The sequence below is a fragment of the Siphateles boraxobius genome, unplaced genomic scaffold, assembly GCF_051911475.1.
Source record: "Siphateles boraxobius isolate OS27281-9 unplaced genomic scaffold, OSU_SipBor_1 73, whole genome shotgun sequence".
Lineage (NCBI taxonomy): Eukaryota > Metazoa > Chordata > Actinopteri > Cypriniformes > Leuciscidae > Siphateles > Siphateles boraxobius.
This window is the reverse complement of record NW_027509201.1, coordinates 452,501-470,427: the sequence shown is the minus strand read 5'-3', so window position 1 is coordinate 470,427 and position 17,927 is coordinate 452,501. Positions and strand designations below refer to the sequence as shown.

General features: G+C 44.2%; 1 protein-coding gene across 1 annotated transcript in view; it reads left to right on the top strand.

Moving 5' to 3' along the window:
* dntt (deoxynucleotidyltransferase, terminal) overlaps positions 1 to 17,927 on the top strand; it is a 184,088-nt gene that overhangs the window by 48,227 nt on the left and 117,934 nt on the right. Inside the window, exon 8 of the mRNA XM_077217389.1 lies at positions 16,851 to 16,953. Within this exon, the coding sequence (XP_077073504.1) occupies positions 16,851 to 16,953 (103 nt within the window). The remainder of the gene's footprint in view (positions 1 to 16,850; positions 16,954 to 17,927) is intronic.

The window sequence follows — 17,927 nt, the reverse complement described above, 5'->3', positions numbered from 1 at the left end:
GCCATATACAGTGATGTGAATAAGTTAGGACACTCATGCTAAAGTTGCCTAAAAAGAGGAATAAAAAATCATCTTTTGGAAATTGATCTTAATGCCTTAATTAGAAAAATTAGGAAAAATCCAACCTTTAAGGACACCAATTTTCTTTGTGTATGAATAATGTATCATAAATAAATAAATGTTCTTCCTTAAAATACAGGTTGCATAAGTAAGTACACCCCTGTGTTAAATTCCCATAGATTCAGGCAGATTTTTATTTTTAAAGGCCAGTTATTTCATGGATCCGGGATCATATGCATCCTGATAAAGTTCCCTTGGCCTTTGGAATTAAAATATCCCACATTAACACATTCCCTTCACCATACCTAGAGATTGGCATGGGGAACTTTCCATAAGATCATCTCAATGCAAATCATACCAGCTATTAGCCTAACTGAAATAACACCATGCCAATCTCTAGTGCATGACACAATATCATGAAATATGCCAGTTTTTAGGGCACAGAATATTGTTTGTGATACCATTTACGTTTAACAGTCACATAAGGATAATAAGCTCTTCACTGTGGAGTGTGCATGGTGAAGTGAAAGTCTTATCTTAGTAAAAACACTTTTGCCGATATCTTCGGATCAGAGATGCCCCCGTTGTTCAAATTTCCCACGATCAAAGAGAACACTAATACACATGTGCACAGCAAATATCACAACTTGTGCTTGCTGCGCACGCAAGTTATTTAAGGTGTCTCAACTGTACACAGTCTACCCTAAATCTCATTAAATGGACAACAAACTGTTCAAACGGATACCGCTGTGTGGACATTTGTAGCAATGTTCAGGGAATAAGGAGGCGGGAACCGGCGAACATTTAAACATACTTTATTAAAATAAAACCAAACAAACTAAAATACCGCCAGCAGCCCCTCGCGGATGACTGCTGGCTTACCCAAAATAAACATAACGGCCAGCAGCCCCTCGCGGACGACTGCTGGTTAAAATAAAACACAAATACAAAAAACAAAACTCAACTAAAATACAGGCCTGTTCCTCTCTCGATCATCAATGTCGTCGCTTCTCCTTTATGCTTCCGCTCCTCCGTGAGAGATGCGAGACCGGTGTGCTCACAGGTGTTGCTCATTATCAATCGCACCACCGGCCTCGCGCCATTCTCTCACGTCCCTCGGCCATCCTGTTCGCCACATACCCCCATCGCCCCTCACAGGCCGGGGGTACCCACGAGCCGGTGCCTACTCCCCCCCGGCGGCGGCGATCCCTGGGGGGTATGGACCGACAAGCCGAGGGAAACGGAGACGGAAGCATGAGGAGCGACAGATCGAGAGAGGGGAGAGAGGAGAAAAAAAAAAAAGAAAAAAAAAATTGGTCCGGTTCCCACAACGCGCTGCCATCTGGTCCCCCACCAGCTGGACGATCTCCTCCGCGGTGCCTGGCGGTGACGCTGGGTAGCCCTCGGTGGACGGCTCGACGCTCCTCCGCCGCCCGGTGGACGGCGACGGCTCCTCGGGTGCCTTGGGCAGACGGTAGGAGTCCCCCGCTCCCTGCTCCTCCCCTTCACTGGTGGACGGCAGCAGGCTCCGGCCCGTGGCGGCGACTCCTCCTCTCTCTCCCGGATGGCAGCCGCCCCTCCAATACCCAGGCGGCCGGCAGCGAGCTCGACCGTCCCACCGGGAACTCACTCCAGCTCACGGCCTCGAGTGTCCATGGCCGCGAGTCCCCCGCTCCCTGCTCCTCCCCTCGTTCGGCGGATGGCAGCAGGCTCCGGCCCACGGTGAGCGGCGGCGACTCGCGCACCATGCTCGATGGCACTGCGGATTCCCCACAGCGGCGAGGACTCTCTGACAGCGCGTTCCTCCCTCTTCCCGGGTTTCGGCACCAGTGTAGCAATGTTCAGGGAAGAAGGAGGCGGGAACCGGCGAACATTTAAACATACTTTATTAAAATAAAACCAAACAAACTAAAATACCGCCAGCAGCCCCTTGCGGACGACTGCTGGCTTACCCAAAATAAAGATAACGGCCAGCAGCCCCTCGCGGACGACTGCTGGTTAAAATAAAAACACAAATACAAAAAACAAAACTCAACTAAAATACAGGCCTGTTCCTCTCTCGATCATCAACGTCGTCGCTCCTCCTTTATGCTTCCGCTCCTCCGTGAGAGATGCGAGACCGGTGTGCTCACAGGTGTTGCTCATTATCAATCGCACCACCGGCCTCGCGCCGTTCCCTCACGTCCCTCGGCCGTCCTGTTCGCCACAACATTGTTTTAACTATACTTTCCTGGGCTTATAAGAAAGCCACTACACCATCTTAATAAACTTTGGATGAGAAAAACCTACCAGTTTATGTTTTGATAATCTTTCATATGCTTTTGAAAAGGCCATTAATCGATTGTTTTGACATGTGATCTTTGATAAGATGAGCCTGAGATTAATGAGCCCGAGCTGATGTCATCATTATTGGCTGAATGTACAAACATCCACTGACTCGTGAGCGTTTAAGCCTGTTTAAAATACGACTGCGTCTGGTTGAGCTGATTGGAGGTGAAGGGAATTTATGCTGATAGTTTCTGCTGTTAGGATTGTGCCATCGCAGCGAAACTAAACGCAGACGGAAGATCCTCACCGTGGCGGTTTCACTCTCGGCTAGAGAAAGATACAGCACAGCTCATTAGAAATGAGAAGAGAAGCGAATAACTGAGGTGTGACGCTCCACGAGAGACGCTTCTGATCAATTACCCCAGAGAAATGACTTTACTGTCCTTCCACAGACTCCTGACTCCAAATGAATAATATGTGCTGTGAAATATGACCATATATGATAGTATTGCAATACTGGTTTGAAATTGAATTATTACTAAAATCTAAAATTTGGGAAGAAATTGTGAGCAGTGTTTGTTTTTTGCTAAGTCATTATGGGAGATTATTTTGGTTTTGCTGTGCGGTTGCTACTGATAGTTATGGTCGCTTGCTTAGATCATGGTAGTTATTAGGGTATTTAAGATGGTTCTTACTGTGTCAAGTGAAAAGAGTCTAATGATTAGTATTGTTTTAAGCATTACTAATAGTGATGTTTGACTTGACACACTGCAAAAATGCTTTTCTTACTTAGTATTTTTGTCTTGTTTCCAGTCCAAATATCAAAAAATTCTTAAATCAAGATGCATTTACTAGTTGAGTAAATATAACATGAGATATTATATCTTGTTTTCTGGGGAAATAAATAAAAATTAAGTGTGTTTTTGCTTAAAAAAAAGCTAAATAATCTGCCAGTGGGGTGAGAAAAATAATCTTGTTTCTGTTTAAATTAAGATTATTTTTCTTACTCCATTGGCAGATAACAATACTTATCATTTACTAATAATTTAGTAAATGCTTCTTGATTTAAGTATTTTTTGATATTTGGATTGGAAACAAGACAAAAATACTAAATCAAGAAGCATTTACAAAAGTATTAGTAAATGATTGGTATAGTTATCTGCAAATGGAGTAAGAAAAATACTAGCAAAAACACACTTCATTTTTATTTATTTCCCCAGAAAACAAGACATAATATATCATGTTATTTTTACTCAACTAGTAAATGCATCTTGATTTATTTATTTTTTTGATATTTGGATTGGAAACAAGACAAAAATACTAAATAAGAAAAGCATTTTTTTCCAGTGCAAACACTAATAAATGAATAGATACATTAGTTTATAGGTGTGTGTGTGTGTGTGTTTGACAGCTTCTCTCTTCTCTCTCTCATCCCTGTGAAAGTGACAGAAGTCAGAAGAGTTTAATTTAGCATTTCAGCTCTTAATCTCTTCTAAAGATGTTTGATGTCTGAGAAGCAGAATACTGTCTCCTAAAGCGGGGATTTCAGTGTGACATCAAGTAAATAGCTGTCATGTAATATCTCGTAAGCCAAAAATGATATTTCAGGAGGTCTTTATGGGTGTGCGGCTCCAGTTCAGACTTATGGGTTTGCATGTTTTGAGAGACTTAGTGTGCATTAGTGCATAACTTCATATATTATACATTTTCCTTAAAAGGATAGATCCGTCCTCAGCTGCATAAACATTCTGCTAAACATTTCATGCAGGTTTGAATGTAAATAATGACAATATATATATATATTTCCTTAACAACCCCTTTAAAGAGGACCTATTATGTTTTTCCATGTTCATCTCTCTTTAGTGTGTGATGTTGCTGTCTGTGGATGAAAAAGGTTTCCAAAATTATTCTCTATATCAGCGTCAGTGTTTCTGAACTCCTGAAATGCCTCCATTGTATCTTGAGTTTCTTCCGGGAACGAACATGTTACAATATTCCTCATTATAATAATTAATACGCAGAATAAAGGGGCGTGGCCTGGTTGAGTTAGTTAGTAGTGTGTTAAACTGGCGGTTATGGGAAGGGGCGGGACATTTCCCCAAACACACTCGAAGTGCTCGACTAATCACAACACACTGCTCCAGCCGACCAATCAGAGCACAGTGTGCTTTTCAGGAGGAGGGGCTTCATACACTCTCAGAAAAAAAGGTACAAAAGCTGTCACTGTGGCTGCACCTTTTCAAAAGGTACACCTTTGTACCTAAAGAGTGCATATTGGTACCAAAAGTGTACATATTAGTACCTAAATGGTCCATATTAGAACCCTTTTGAAAGGTACTGTCCCAATGACAGCTTTTGTACCTTTTTTTCTGAGAGTGAAGACAGGAAGTAAACAGAGTGTTACTGACAGACTGGGAAGAGAGGAGCCGCAACAATGGAGAATATGAGGAAAATAATGCATGAAAACCTGTTCTAGTAGAGCCCAAAACAACATCAAGACTGAAAAGGGCATAATAGGTCCTCTTTAAATGCAAGACACATGCACACATACACATTTAACCATCAAAATTAAAATGACTCCAATATAATCTGACCTTATGCACTTCTCCGTGTGCTTCATTGGGCTAGTATGCCTATTAAAGCTAATAATGTTTGTTTGGCCACAGGTTTATGTATGCATGTTTTTGAGTCTAGAATGACTGCTAGCTGGAACTCCCACACGCCGGCGCTGAACTTTAGCACATTAGCAATGCTTGTTGAGTCTTAAATGAACAGTGTCACATTGCTCGCCCACTCAATAAGCTCCTCTAAAATGACCCCGCGAGACCCTCTTTTTCACTCGGATTCACTCTGTTGCCATTAGCTATACCGCGACAGACTTCAAGACGTGTCGGGATGATTGTGTTTACAGGGCGAGCGCTGCAGGACTGTATTAGTGGAGGCTAATTTGCTATTGATCTTGAATGCAATTGTGAATGTTGATGATACAGTTTAGTTTGTTCATATTTGATGAGGAATAGTGATAAAACTGGACAGAAATACTAATTTGGCTGGTTAAATGACATCAATTTGTTTAGGCTTGGTGTTTATAATAAATGCCAGGATGCCGCTAATAGTGCTTGTTTTATACTAATGTTTTTCATTCCTGTTCTGCGTAGCATTTTAAGGATTTTTTTGTGGAGTGAGAGGAACTAAAATACATGTTTATGGTGTTTATAATGTCATTTTATTTTACATTATTTCTAAATGTATTTGTAAAATGTAACATACATGTTATCTGTGTTTTATTTTCTATCAACAATGCAATTTTCACATGGTCCAACTTATAGACGTTATTATTATTTAAATAATGTTAACTTATTTGTTCTTATTAAAACTATTAAAACTCAAAACTTTTTTAATAACTGAAATAAAGTTAAAGAAAAAAAGCTTAAACTTAAAATCGTAAACCTAAACAAAAATTAGACACGTTGCCTTGGCAACTATTTGAAATAAGTTGAAGTTGAAGTATTAAAATTACACGAAAAAAAATGTATAATAAAAAAAAAAAAATATACACACACACACACACACACACACACACACACACACACACACACACACACACACACACACACACACACACACACACACACACACACACACACACACACACACACACACACACACACACACACACACGTAAAACTAAAACTAATAAAAATGACAAAATCGCCAAAATATAAACTACATAAAAATGAATACTAAAAAGTCAAATTAACAGCTAAATTAAAATATTAAAAAATATATTATATTAGTATATAAATAATACTAAAATAACACTGGGTACGACGTAACTTCCAACAAACATGATAAAACATTTAAATAAATAAAGAGTAAGAAAAATAAAATCACTTAACATACAGAATTTATTTCTACCAAAATTGTTGTCATAATCATAATTACCATTTTTCAAGTCAAGTCAGCTTTATTTCTATAGCGCTTAATACAGTACAGATTGTTTAAAATTAGCTTATAAACGGGAACATAATAATTCAATGATGCACAAAATTCAATTCTGCTGTAAAGCAGCTCTAAAAAGACAATAGCAAACATTCATTATTCAGCTGAAATCAGTTCAGTCTTGATTCAGTTCGGTTCAATAACTGTGAAGTTCATCAATTATGGATTGAGTTCAGTTCATGGAGAAAACAGTGATGTCATCATCCAGCTCAGTTCAGTTCTCATCCAATAGTGTCAGTGCATTCAAAGTATTAATATTGCTGAATATTAAGTGTTAAATGAACTTCCCAGAGGTTTTGAAGTCGGCCGGCAGGATCAAACGCTGCTTCTGGCGGATCCACCATTCATTTGTTCTCTTTTATATGTCAACTAAACCGTGAGATGCTGACGGATGACCATCAAAGCAGGAGTGTGTGTGTGTGTGTGTGTGTGTGTGTGTGGTGTGTGGTCCATCGGTTTGAAGGTTTAGCTGAAGTCTGGATAAAGGACGAGCGACACACTGGCTCTGTGATCCGGTTCCCCTCGACTCTTTCATTCCTGGCTGCAGACTGGAGCCAGATCCTGTGACATGAATAAACCGAACACACACGCTTATGTCACGGTGTGAGTTAGTTCCCTTTCAGTCGATAACGTCGGACGTAGTCGACGCGACTGAAATGGGATCACGCTAGGGAGCCTATCATCTTCGATTACTATTGAACGAGCCAATGGAATTTGGCGTGCGTGATTTGCATCACACACTCCGCCCCCGCGGCGCGGGTATAAATACGGAAGTGGATGCACGCACTAGTTGCCTTTCGCTTCGGAGCCGTTCGTCTTTGATGTCTCTGAAGAGTGCTGTTGTGTTCAACGAGCGAGTGTGTCGGTGTTCTTGCGGGAAGACCTCTCCAGTGTTGGTGTTCTACAGCGTGGTGCAGCGGTGATCGCGAGCTTCTCAGCTCTCAACTGCTGTTTTAACAGCATCAAATTTCTACTGTTTGTTTGTGTGTTGACGGTTGGTTAGAGGGCGAGAAGTGAGTGCTTCACTGTTAGTTGAAAGACTATTCAGTGTTTGCCGCGGTCATTCCCTGTGTGCTCCGGCACTGGTGACGGTCCCATTTCCTAAAAGAGCAACACGGGTGTGAGTGCGTCTTTTTCAAGATGCCATTCCATCCGTGCGTTTCTGGGTGCGGTCTGGCACTATCCCCTTCTGACGGTCACGAAAGTTGTGTCGCATGTTTGGGCTTACAGCATGCTGAGGCAGCTTTCGTGGATGAGACATGTTCTCACTGCGGGAACATGTCCATCTCGGTGTTGAGATCTAGACTCGCCTTCGTTAAAAGCGTTGGCGCAGTCCCCACCTCTGGGCCCCGCCCCTGTTCTTCCTCTGGGTTACCTTCCCAGAGGAGGACTGGGGTGCCGTCCAAGCTGGGTGATCTGAGGATCACAGTGAGGGGTAATCCGCCCGGCCACGCCCCGTGGGTCCCTCACTCCTCTTTCACACCGCAACCGGTGGAGCTCCCCATTGATCCCGCTGGTCCCTCTGTAATGGACGGGCCAGCCGTGTCATTTGGGGCCCCTCCAGGGGATACGTTGTCAATCGCAGCATCGGAGGGGGAGCTGAACTCTGGAGATGATGACTCGGCTGCGCTGCCTCCCTCCGGGAGACCAGTGTTGCCCGAGCCAGATCCAGAGATGTCAGCTATGCTGAAAAAGGCCGCCGAGGCGGTAGGGCTCGTGTGGAACCCTCCACCGTGTCCCGAGCCGTCTCGGTTGGATGATTGGTATATCGGGGCGGGCCGTACTGGTTCTCAGTCCGCCGCCCCGGTTCCTTTCTTTCCTGAAGTGCATGAGGAGCTTACGAGGGCATGGATGGCACCTTTCTCTGCCAGAAACCGCCTGAGTAGCTCCTCCCCTCTCACTACCCTTGATGGGGGAGCGGTGAAGGGTTACGAGGCTATCCCTCCGGTGGAGCGGGCCGTTGCGATGCAGTTATGCCCAACGGCGGCCGCTTCCTGGAGAGGTGATCCTCGTCACCCCTCTAAAGCCTGTAAGTTCTCGTCCGCTCTTACGGGCAAGGCTTACAAAGCTTGTGGGCAAGCCGCTTCCTCCTTGCATGCCATGGCGTTGCTCCAGGTCCACCAGGCCCAGGCACTCATGAACATGCACGAGGGTAGTTCGGACCCTGAGCTCATGGGTGAGCTCCGCACTGCAACTGACCTCGCCCTCCGGGCGGCGAAGGTTGCAGCTCGCGCGGTGGGTTCGGCGATGTCCACACTAGTGGTCCAGGAGCGCCATCTCTGGCTCAACCTGGCCGATATGAGAGATGCGGACAAGGTTCGGTTCCTGGACTCTCCCATTTCCCAGGTTGGGTTATTCGGCGACGCTGTGGAGAACTTTGCCCAACAGTTCTCTACAGCTCAGAAGCAGACGGAGGCCATCCGGCACATCCTGCCTCGGAGGGACGCTGCTGCCTTCACCCGCCCCCCGAGGTCAGATCCTCCGCCTGCTCGTCGCCGAGGGCGTCCGCCTGCAGCCGCCTCAGCTCCCGCCGAACCACCGCAGCAGCCTTCACCCAGGTTCCGGCGCGGAGCCGGCCGCGGAAGGGGCGCCCAGCCCGCTCCAGGCGCTGCCAAGCCAGGTGGTAAGTTCCAGCGCAAAAGAAAACGCTGAACCTGGACGGGCTCTCAGGGATGGAGGAGTTGCTTGTGGAGTGGTCGCCGATCCACTCCCTCTGGCTGGTTGGAGGGCCGGCTGGAGTTTTTTGTTATGTGTGTGTCTGTTCCGCCGCTGGCCCCTATAAAAACGGGGTCAGCGGTACCCACATATTCAGAAAAAGAGCAATTTTTCTATTCCTGAGTCCCAAGTGGGCCAGTATGGCGGATGTGACCCTGTATAATAGCCTTACATCCCCCAGCTTCCCTTGGTCGCCAACAGGCAGCTTGGGGCGTTCGAGGACCCGGTCATCCGCCTTCTCACGTCCCCTGCCGCTGGTGGAGACAGGTAAGTGTTGCACTGCACACTAACACCACTGTCTCTACTTTGCTGCCCCACCTCAGGCTCGGCGACCCCGCTCAGGTCAGTGATAGTAACATCACATTAGGTGTTGAGCAGACGTGCTCCTGAAAATTCAGTGATATTCTTCACACCAGGTGTTGAGCAGTGCTCCTGACTTGGGCGTGCTTATCTTATCCTGCTGGCGAAGGATTTGATATAGCCGCTCCTCCAGCCGGTACGAAGGCCAGTTGTAAACTCGTTCTTCGTGCTACTAGGTGGTGGGTTGTGACCATCTTGGCCCATGATTGGTCTGCAGCTTTGGCCTGAAGGACACGTGGTGTCCTTCCCCTCGAGTGCTCCAGAGCCCGTTGGGTCTTCAGGTCAGCTGGAAGAGAGTAATCTCGCCCACGGGCTGAGTATCTCTGTTTCAGTTTTGGAGAGGTACTCGATCCAACACGTCTCTCCAGTGAGAATGTGTTCAGCTGGGGTTGAAGTGAGAAAGGGTCCCACTGAAAAGATTCAGAGGCTCCTGGGGTATACGATAGCGACAGCCTAAGTTGGCTTCCTCCGTATGTGACCGCTTCAGCGCTAGCTTTACGATCGAGTCCCGAGGTGACCGTGGCAGAGCAGCTCACCCTGTGTGACTATAGTTCATCCCGGTCTGCTGCCAAACCCTCCTCAGCAGAGGGGCCATGTACAAAGGGCGTGTTTTAACGGGGGCCTGGGCGACCCCCGACTACACGGGCATTCGTGCCTCGAGTTGTTAGACATTGCGGGTGTCACAAACTCTCCCGTCACCTCCTCCTTGGAGTCAGACGCTTCTGAGGGCGCCTTGTTCCACCCCTCCCGCTTACTCAATCGTGCCGCCATCGAGCCTCACGACAGTTATAGCCAGGGCAAGTGGAGACTCCATCCCCTGGGTCCGCTGGGTCTTGACCATTCCGGGGCCGCTCAATTGCCCCCCCGGTTTTATTTTTCCGCCAGTGTTTGAGTAAACCGAGCGGACTACCCTTGGACAAACACGGGGTCCCAGCTGTCCCAGGGGCCCGCAGAATACGTTTAACCCCAGTGAGCCTTCTAAGAAGTGACGGCGACTCAGGGTCGCCTTGCGCTGCTCAGGTCAGTGAGATCATCACACTTCATGTTGAGCAGAGTTGCTCCTGAAACTCAGTGAAGTTCATCGCACTCAGGTGTTGAGCAGCAATGCTCCTGTAGCTCAGTGAGTCCATCACAGGTAGCGCAGTGAATTCATCACACGCAGTGCTGAGCAGAAATGCTCCTGGTGCTCAGTGAAGTTCCTCGCACTCAAGTGTTGAGCAGTAATGCTCCTGAAGCTCAGTGAGTTTATCACACTCAGGTGTTGAGCAGTAATGCTCCTGAAGCTCAGTGAACTTGTCACACTCAAGTGCTGAGCAGAAATGCTCCTGTCGTTCAGTGAAATTCTTCGCACTCAAGTGTTGAGCAGAAATGCTCCTGAAGCTCAGTGAGGGAATGCTCCTGAAGTTCAGTGAACTTGTCACACTCAAGTGCTGAGCAGAAATGCTCCTGTCGCTCAGTGAGGTTCTTCGTGCTCAGGTGTTGAGCAGAAATGCTCCTGAAGCTCGGTGAGTTTATCACACTCAGGTGTTGAGCAGGAATGCTCCTGAAGCTCAGTGAACTTGTCACACCCAAGTGCTGAGCAGAAAATGCTCCTGAAGCCCAGTGATCTTCACATGTTGTGTTGAGCAATGCTCCTGTCCTTTGCGCCCGTCACTTGCACCTACGTGCCATGTCAGGAGAGGAACAGGTCTTCATAGTTGCCCCTTATTGGCCCAACTAGACCTGGTTCCCTTCAACAGCCTTCCTGACTTCCCCTGGAAACTCTTTCGGGGACGGGGCACGATGGCACACGCGTTCTTCCCCCGGAGATTCCGGGCGGTCTTACATCTGAACGCGGAGGTTCAGGTGGCTATCACAAGACATGTGATAGTTACCATCACTTCTGCGAGCACCCCCTAGAATTGGGTAGCGTGCTTACGCCTTTAGAAGTGGAACCTAGTCGTTGAGTGCGTCTTCTCTCCTGAGGAGATCCTGAAAGCTTTCGATCACTTCAGTGCTCTCTTTCCTGCAAAATGGGTTGCAGTAGGCTGTTTTCCTGAATCACCCTCAAAATGATGTTGCGACGCTCATCGTGTTGCAGAAGTATGCAGAAGCACGTTCTGGTCGTCAGGTTCCTGAGGAGCAAGGTCTTGTAAATCCTTGTGTCCCTCTTTATCCTCTTGGGCCTTGTCCCTGGTGCGACTGCACTGCAGAGACCGCCCCTGAGCCACTGCAGGTAGTGAGTTAAAAATTCTGTTATATCAGTTCTCCTGCTCGCGTGGTCTCTACTAGAGGGTAGGGACTTGCTCGCTTTCGGTCAACGTATTGTGCCTGGAGTCTGGGCCGGCTAACTCTCACAGGCTGAGACCCCGGCTCGGATTGTGCCCAAGGTTCCTACCTCTCCCGTAATAGGAGCAGGTGGTGAGCCTGCAAGCGCTGCCCTGGAGGAGGCAGATCCAGCCCTGGCTTCTCTGTCCGTTTGCTTGGACGTGTACAGAATGCAAGTCATAGACCTCAGACCAGCTCTTCAAATATCTGTTGGAATTCAGCAGAGAGGGAAGGCTGTTTCCATGCAAAGTTGCACTTAGTGCTTGCCTTCATTTCGGCAAAGATCCGAGATGCAACATGTCCACTTAGGTGTTGAGCTCCTCTATGATGAGTGTAAAGGGCTCCGCCTGGGCGTTGACGATATACTTTGCTAAACAGATTCTAGAGTTGGGGGCTGGACGACACCTGGTTGAACCGCTGCTTCCCGTGGGCTCCCTTCTCATGAAGCCAGTTTCACCGTGAGCCCGGTTCAAGTGTCGGCTTGCTGCGCCATTCCCCTCCTATGGACTGGATACGTGCGCCTTTTTACTCCAGTTGAGTTCCCTTAAAATTGAACCCTGTTGAGTTCCTCCACACCCCTCCGACGTCGGACGTGCGGAACGTCTGGTGTTAGGCCTACCACTCGTAAGCAGTGTGGAACCTGTGTTAGGCTGGGTCCATATGTTGCGGTCCCTTCGGTGACCCCATATGTGTATTCTTCCACGATACGGCTCCCTGCGGTGAGCCCGTGTCTTCCCTCGGCAGAGTCTCTCTGCCGTCACTGTCCGGTGTGTCTCCCCCCGTCTTAGGCTGGAGCCACCCCAGTGACATTCCATATGTTAGACTGCCCGGTTGCCGCCCAGTTCATATGTGTATTCTCCACATTACCTCCCTCTGGGTTGGATGTGGCTTCCGCAGCGTCCCTTCCTTCCAACGTACGGGGAACGCTTTCCCAGTGGTCCTGTAGGAACAGCAGTGACTTCCCTGGCCTAAGCCCTGTCCTTCCCCGCCTTAAGTTTGCGGGGGCATCAGGAGGCTTTGGTTTAGGCACTGGAAGGTGGCAGCGTTAGTGGCGTGTTCAATGGTTGATCCCATTTCAGTCGCGTCGACTACGTCCGACGTTATCGACTGAAAGGGAACGTCCTGGTTGCGTATGCAACCCACCGTTCCCTGAAGGAGGGAACGGAGGACGTAGTCCCCTTGCCACTACCGCTGGACCACCGCTGACCCCGGGTTACTCTCGGCTCCTCAGCGAAAAGCAACTAGTGCGTGCATCCACTTCCGTATTTATACCCGCGCCGCGGGGGCGGAGTGTGTGATGCAAATCACGCACGCCAAATTCCATTGGCTCGTTCAATAGTAATCGAAGATGATAGGCTCCCTAGCGTGATCCCATTTCAGTCGCGTCGACTACGTCCTCCGTTCCCTCCTTCAGGGAACGGTGGGTTGCATACGCAACCAGGACGTTCCCCGTCATGTTTAACTAGTCTCTCCAGGTGTTTTAGATTTACCACACCCCCTTGTTATCTTGTTTAGCTTGTTTTCCTGTGTAGTTAAAGAGATAGTTCACCCAAAAATGATAATTCTGTCCGTAATTACTCTCCCTCATGTTGTTCAACCCCGTAAGACCTTCGTTCATCTTAAGAACACGAATTAAGATATTTTTTATTAAATCTGAGAGCTGGATCACTCCTCCATAGGCTTCTAAGGGATTGACACTTGTTCCCCGAAAAATTATTAAGGACATCGTTAAAATAGTCCAAGTGACTACAGTGGCTCAATCTTAAGTTTATCAAGCGACGAGAATACTTTTTGTGCGCAAAAACAAACAAAAATAACAACTTTATTTCTACTATTGATTTCAACTATGTTGGAAGTTCACTAGTTCACTAGTGTAACAGCGCAGCGCTTCTGTGTTGTACGTCACACGCATCACACACATGACCAGCGTCGGCCAATAGTGAGCGTCTACGCCTGGTGTAGCTCTACGCTATCACACTACGCTAACTGACCGAGGCCCACAGAGAAGGAAATGAATAGTTGAAATAAAGTCGTTATTTTTGTTTGTTTTTGCGCACAAAAAGTATTCTCGTCGCTTGATAAATTTAAGATTGAGACACTGTAGTCACTTGGACTATTTTAACGATGTCTTTAATAATTTTTCGGGAAACAAGTGTCAATCCCTTAGAAGCCTATGGAGGAGTGATCCAGCTCTCAGATTTAATCACAAATATCTTAATTTGTGTTCTGAAGATGAACGAAGGTCTTACGGGGTTGAACAACACGAGGGAGAGTAAATACTGACAGAATTTACATTTATGGGTGAACTATCACTTTAAGCCCTGTGTCTAATTCAGTCTTTGTGAGTTCTTAATGTTGTAACGTTGGATGTTGGCTGTCTTGTCCCCGAGTCTTGTTACCGAGTCTGTGTTTGTATTTGTTTAGTTTCAAGTTTATTTAATTAAAAACACTGCTGCACGTGATCCTGCATCTGCTTCAGCCGAATCGTCACAGTTTACACGAACACACTCCATTAACAGACGTCCAGGAGTTTATCTCTGAACTGATCGTTTCCTTCAATTATCTGTCATTAATCCTGTTTGAGATCAGTACAATGTGTTTAATGTTTCTGAAAGAGTCTCTTCTGCTCACTAAGGCTGCATTAATTTGATCAAAATACAGTAAAAATTTTGGAATATTATTGCAATTTAAAACGGCTGTTTTATTTGTGAATATATAGTAAATTTTAATTTATTCCTGTGATCAAAGCTATCAGCATAATTACTCCAGTCTTCAGTGTCACATGATCCTTCAGAAATCACTATAATATGATTTGATGCCCAAGAAACATTTATGATTATTATCAATATTGAAAAGCCATATTTTTGTGTAATCTGTGATGCATTTTATTTTTCAGGGTTTAATTTAATGCATGCTTGCTGAATAAAAGTATACATTTCTTAAATTTCTTAATTTTCCAGCAATGCAATGTTTGCATTATGAATTGAGTTGCAACGCATAACTGAATCATGAGATCATGTGTGTTCCTGTGCTAATTTCGCAACATGCAAACATCAAATGCTTTTATCAGCTGTCGAGTCTCCTGTGCAATATTCAGAAATATTATTGATTTACTGCACTGACACTATTGGAGGAAAATAAAACTTGAATTGAGTGGAATAATGAGAGTAGTGCTGCTTATATCTGAATTAAATTTCATAATTAATGAACTTTGCACAGTTATAGATCGGAACTGAATCAACTGAAACATGCCACTTTAATGTCTTTTTCAACAGCAGAACATTGAATGTCTCTGATTTTAAAGTTTGCATCATTATTTTTCTGTTTATTACTGTGAAGCTGCTTTAAAACAAGCTGTATTGTATAAAGCGCTACAGAACTAAATGTGACTTGAGTTGACATTTATGATGTTCCCTATGTAGACAGCAAGGCCGCTCACTAGGTTTTGGCACAGAGCCGCAGGTGTTGTGTATTATATGTCATGCCATAAATCTGTGAGTACCCTTGAAAAACAAGCGTCCCACTGCAGTTTTCTCTCAACCTAATATTGGATCCGGCTGTAAAAACCTCATTTCTAAACGACGCCCGCACTAAATAATTCGCAAGCTGCATAAATTCTTAAAAAGTTACGAACATTGCTGTTCTATATATGAAAAGCAGCGTTTAAAAGCTGCCTGGCGTGCATGCGCTAGGTTATATTAAGTTGTGTTTGCTCGGCATACTTTAATCCTGCATCTGCGAGCAGAAGAAAAGAGAAATGCATGTTCAGAGTTTTGAGAGCCTCTTATGCGTATACTGTGCCTACGCTTGTGTTTTTCACTGCCTGCCATTAAAACCAGAAACATCACATTCATACGCTTTTCTGGTGCTCAGACTCATTTGAGTCGGCTCAAGTGAACATTTACTGTGTTTAGCTTTTATGGTCCTTGAATATGGCACCACCTGATCTATTCACGAAGCAAATATGTCATATAATATGCCTTATTGTATCTACCCATATACTGTATAAGGAGTATTTCAGGAGTCAACAGTCCAGTTGAATAAATGCTTGTTTTCTCTTATTGTGCTTAGCTGTAAAATAAAATTATTTTATTATATTCGGTCCTTCAAACAAAAATTCCGGTATCATATTTTTGTAAAATTATAGTGTAAACAAGTGAACACATTAAAACCCCACAAGATTAAAAAATAATCATAATTAGGACAAGTCTAGTTTTTACCCATCAGGATTAATTGGATGCTGAAACATTTGAAGCAATTTGTTCATTCGTTTGTTCATTCGTTTGTTCATTTGTTTGTTCATTTATTTTAATTCATTTATTTTATGTAATGTATGTATTTTAATACATTTTAAAGTATTTATTTTTTATTAATATTACATTTTAAAGTAATTTTTATTTTATTTTTCTATATTATTAATATTATTATTATTTTTTATATTTTATTTTAATTGTGGATTGAAGAGTTGTTCTTAATAAGTCCATGAACATGTATTATAGACTTAGTAGTTTTTTTTCAAAACACAAGCTTATTTTTCATAAATGACGTAATTCTCAATAATAATTATTCATTCAATTATGCTGGTCAAAACAATAGTTTGATTTATTTACCGGTAAATTTTTTTTGCAATTTTTGATTTTTATGATTTTTGTCACAATATTTTTTACAGCTTAAAATGAACTAAAAAAACATTCTATGAATTTCAAACTGAACTCTTGTGAAAGTTGTATCTCCCCCCATGAGTTGTTATATATTTTTACCTAAAATATTCTCGAATATCTCCTTCCTCCCACCTGAATTTGCTGCCTACGAGGCCTTTCAGTTTTCGAGACTCATTTTCATAATCTCTCCACACAGCAGTGAAACTCATAAACGGCCTGCCAGCTCCGGCACTCGAGACGCTCTGGAGTTTAATGACGCAGGGCCAAATGGCTTATTTGAGTAATAGAAAAAGGCAAAGCCATTAAATGAACCGTATGTCCCTGTACGGTTACTCACACGATTATTGTGTATCTCATCATATGATCTACATCAAATCCTCTCCCGCTGACAGAATGTGCATCTTATTTTGTTGAACTGTGAACATGCATTCAGTGTATAATGTCATTATGGTGAGCGTTTGTGTGTTTAATCTGCAGGGGAAAGGAGTTTGGTCATGATGTGGACTTCATCATTAAAACACCCGAGCCCGGACAAGAGGACACCGTTCTGCCAGCGGTGATCCAGCGATTCAAAAGACAGGTACTGGACTGGACAAATATTGAGATCAGTTTCTCAATGCATTAAGTGGATGACCTTTACTTTAGAAAAGATGACCTTGTTTCGAGAATAAACTTCTCAGTTTAGAACCTTTTGCTTGGAAAATTTGCTTGAATATTTTACAGACATTAAGCGTATATTTTATTTGTATTTTTTGAGGGTGGTGGCGTCGCAGTGGATAAGACACATGCCTTTGGTGTGAGAGACCCGGGTTCGAATCCACTGTGAGACACCAATGTGTCCCTGAGCAAGACACTTAACCCCTAGTTGCTCCAGAGGCGTGCGACCACTGAAATATAGCAATTGTAAGTCGCTTTGGATAAAAGCGTCAGCTAAATGAATAAATATAAAAAAATATAAAATATACATGCATACATGGAAACATGCATACATACATACATACATACATACATACATACATACATGCATGCATGCATACATACATACATGCATACATACATGCATACATGCATACATGCATAAATACATACATACATACATGCATACATACATACATGCATACGTACATACATACATACATACATACATACATACATACATGCATACATGCATACATACAAGCATACATACATGCATACATACATGCATACATACATGCATACATACATGCATACATACATGCATACATACATACATACATACATACATACATACATACATACATACATGCATACATACATGCATACATACATACATACATACATGCATATATACATGCATACATACATACATGCATTCATACATGCATAAATGCATACATACATGCATACATACATGCATACATGCATACATACATACATACATACAAATACATGCATACATACATGCATACATACATACATACATGCATACACACATACAGTACATACATACATACATGTATACATACATGCATGCATACATACATACATTGTATGTATATTATATTATTGTAT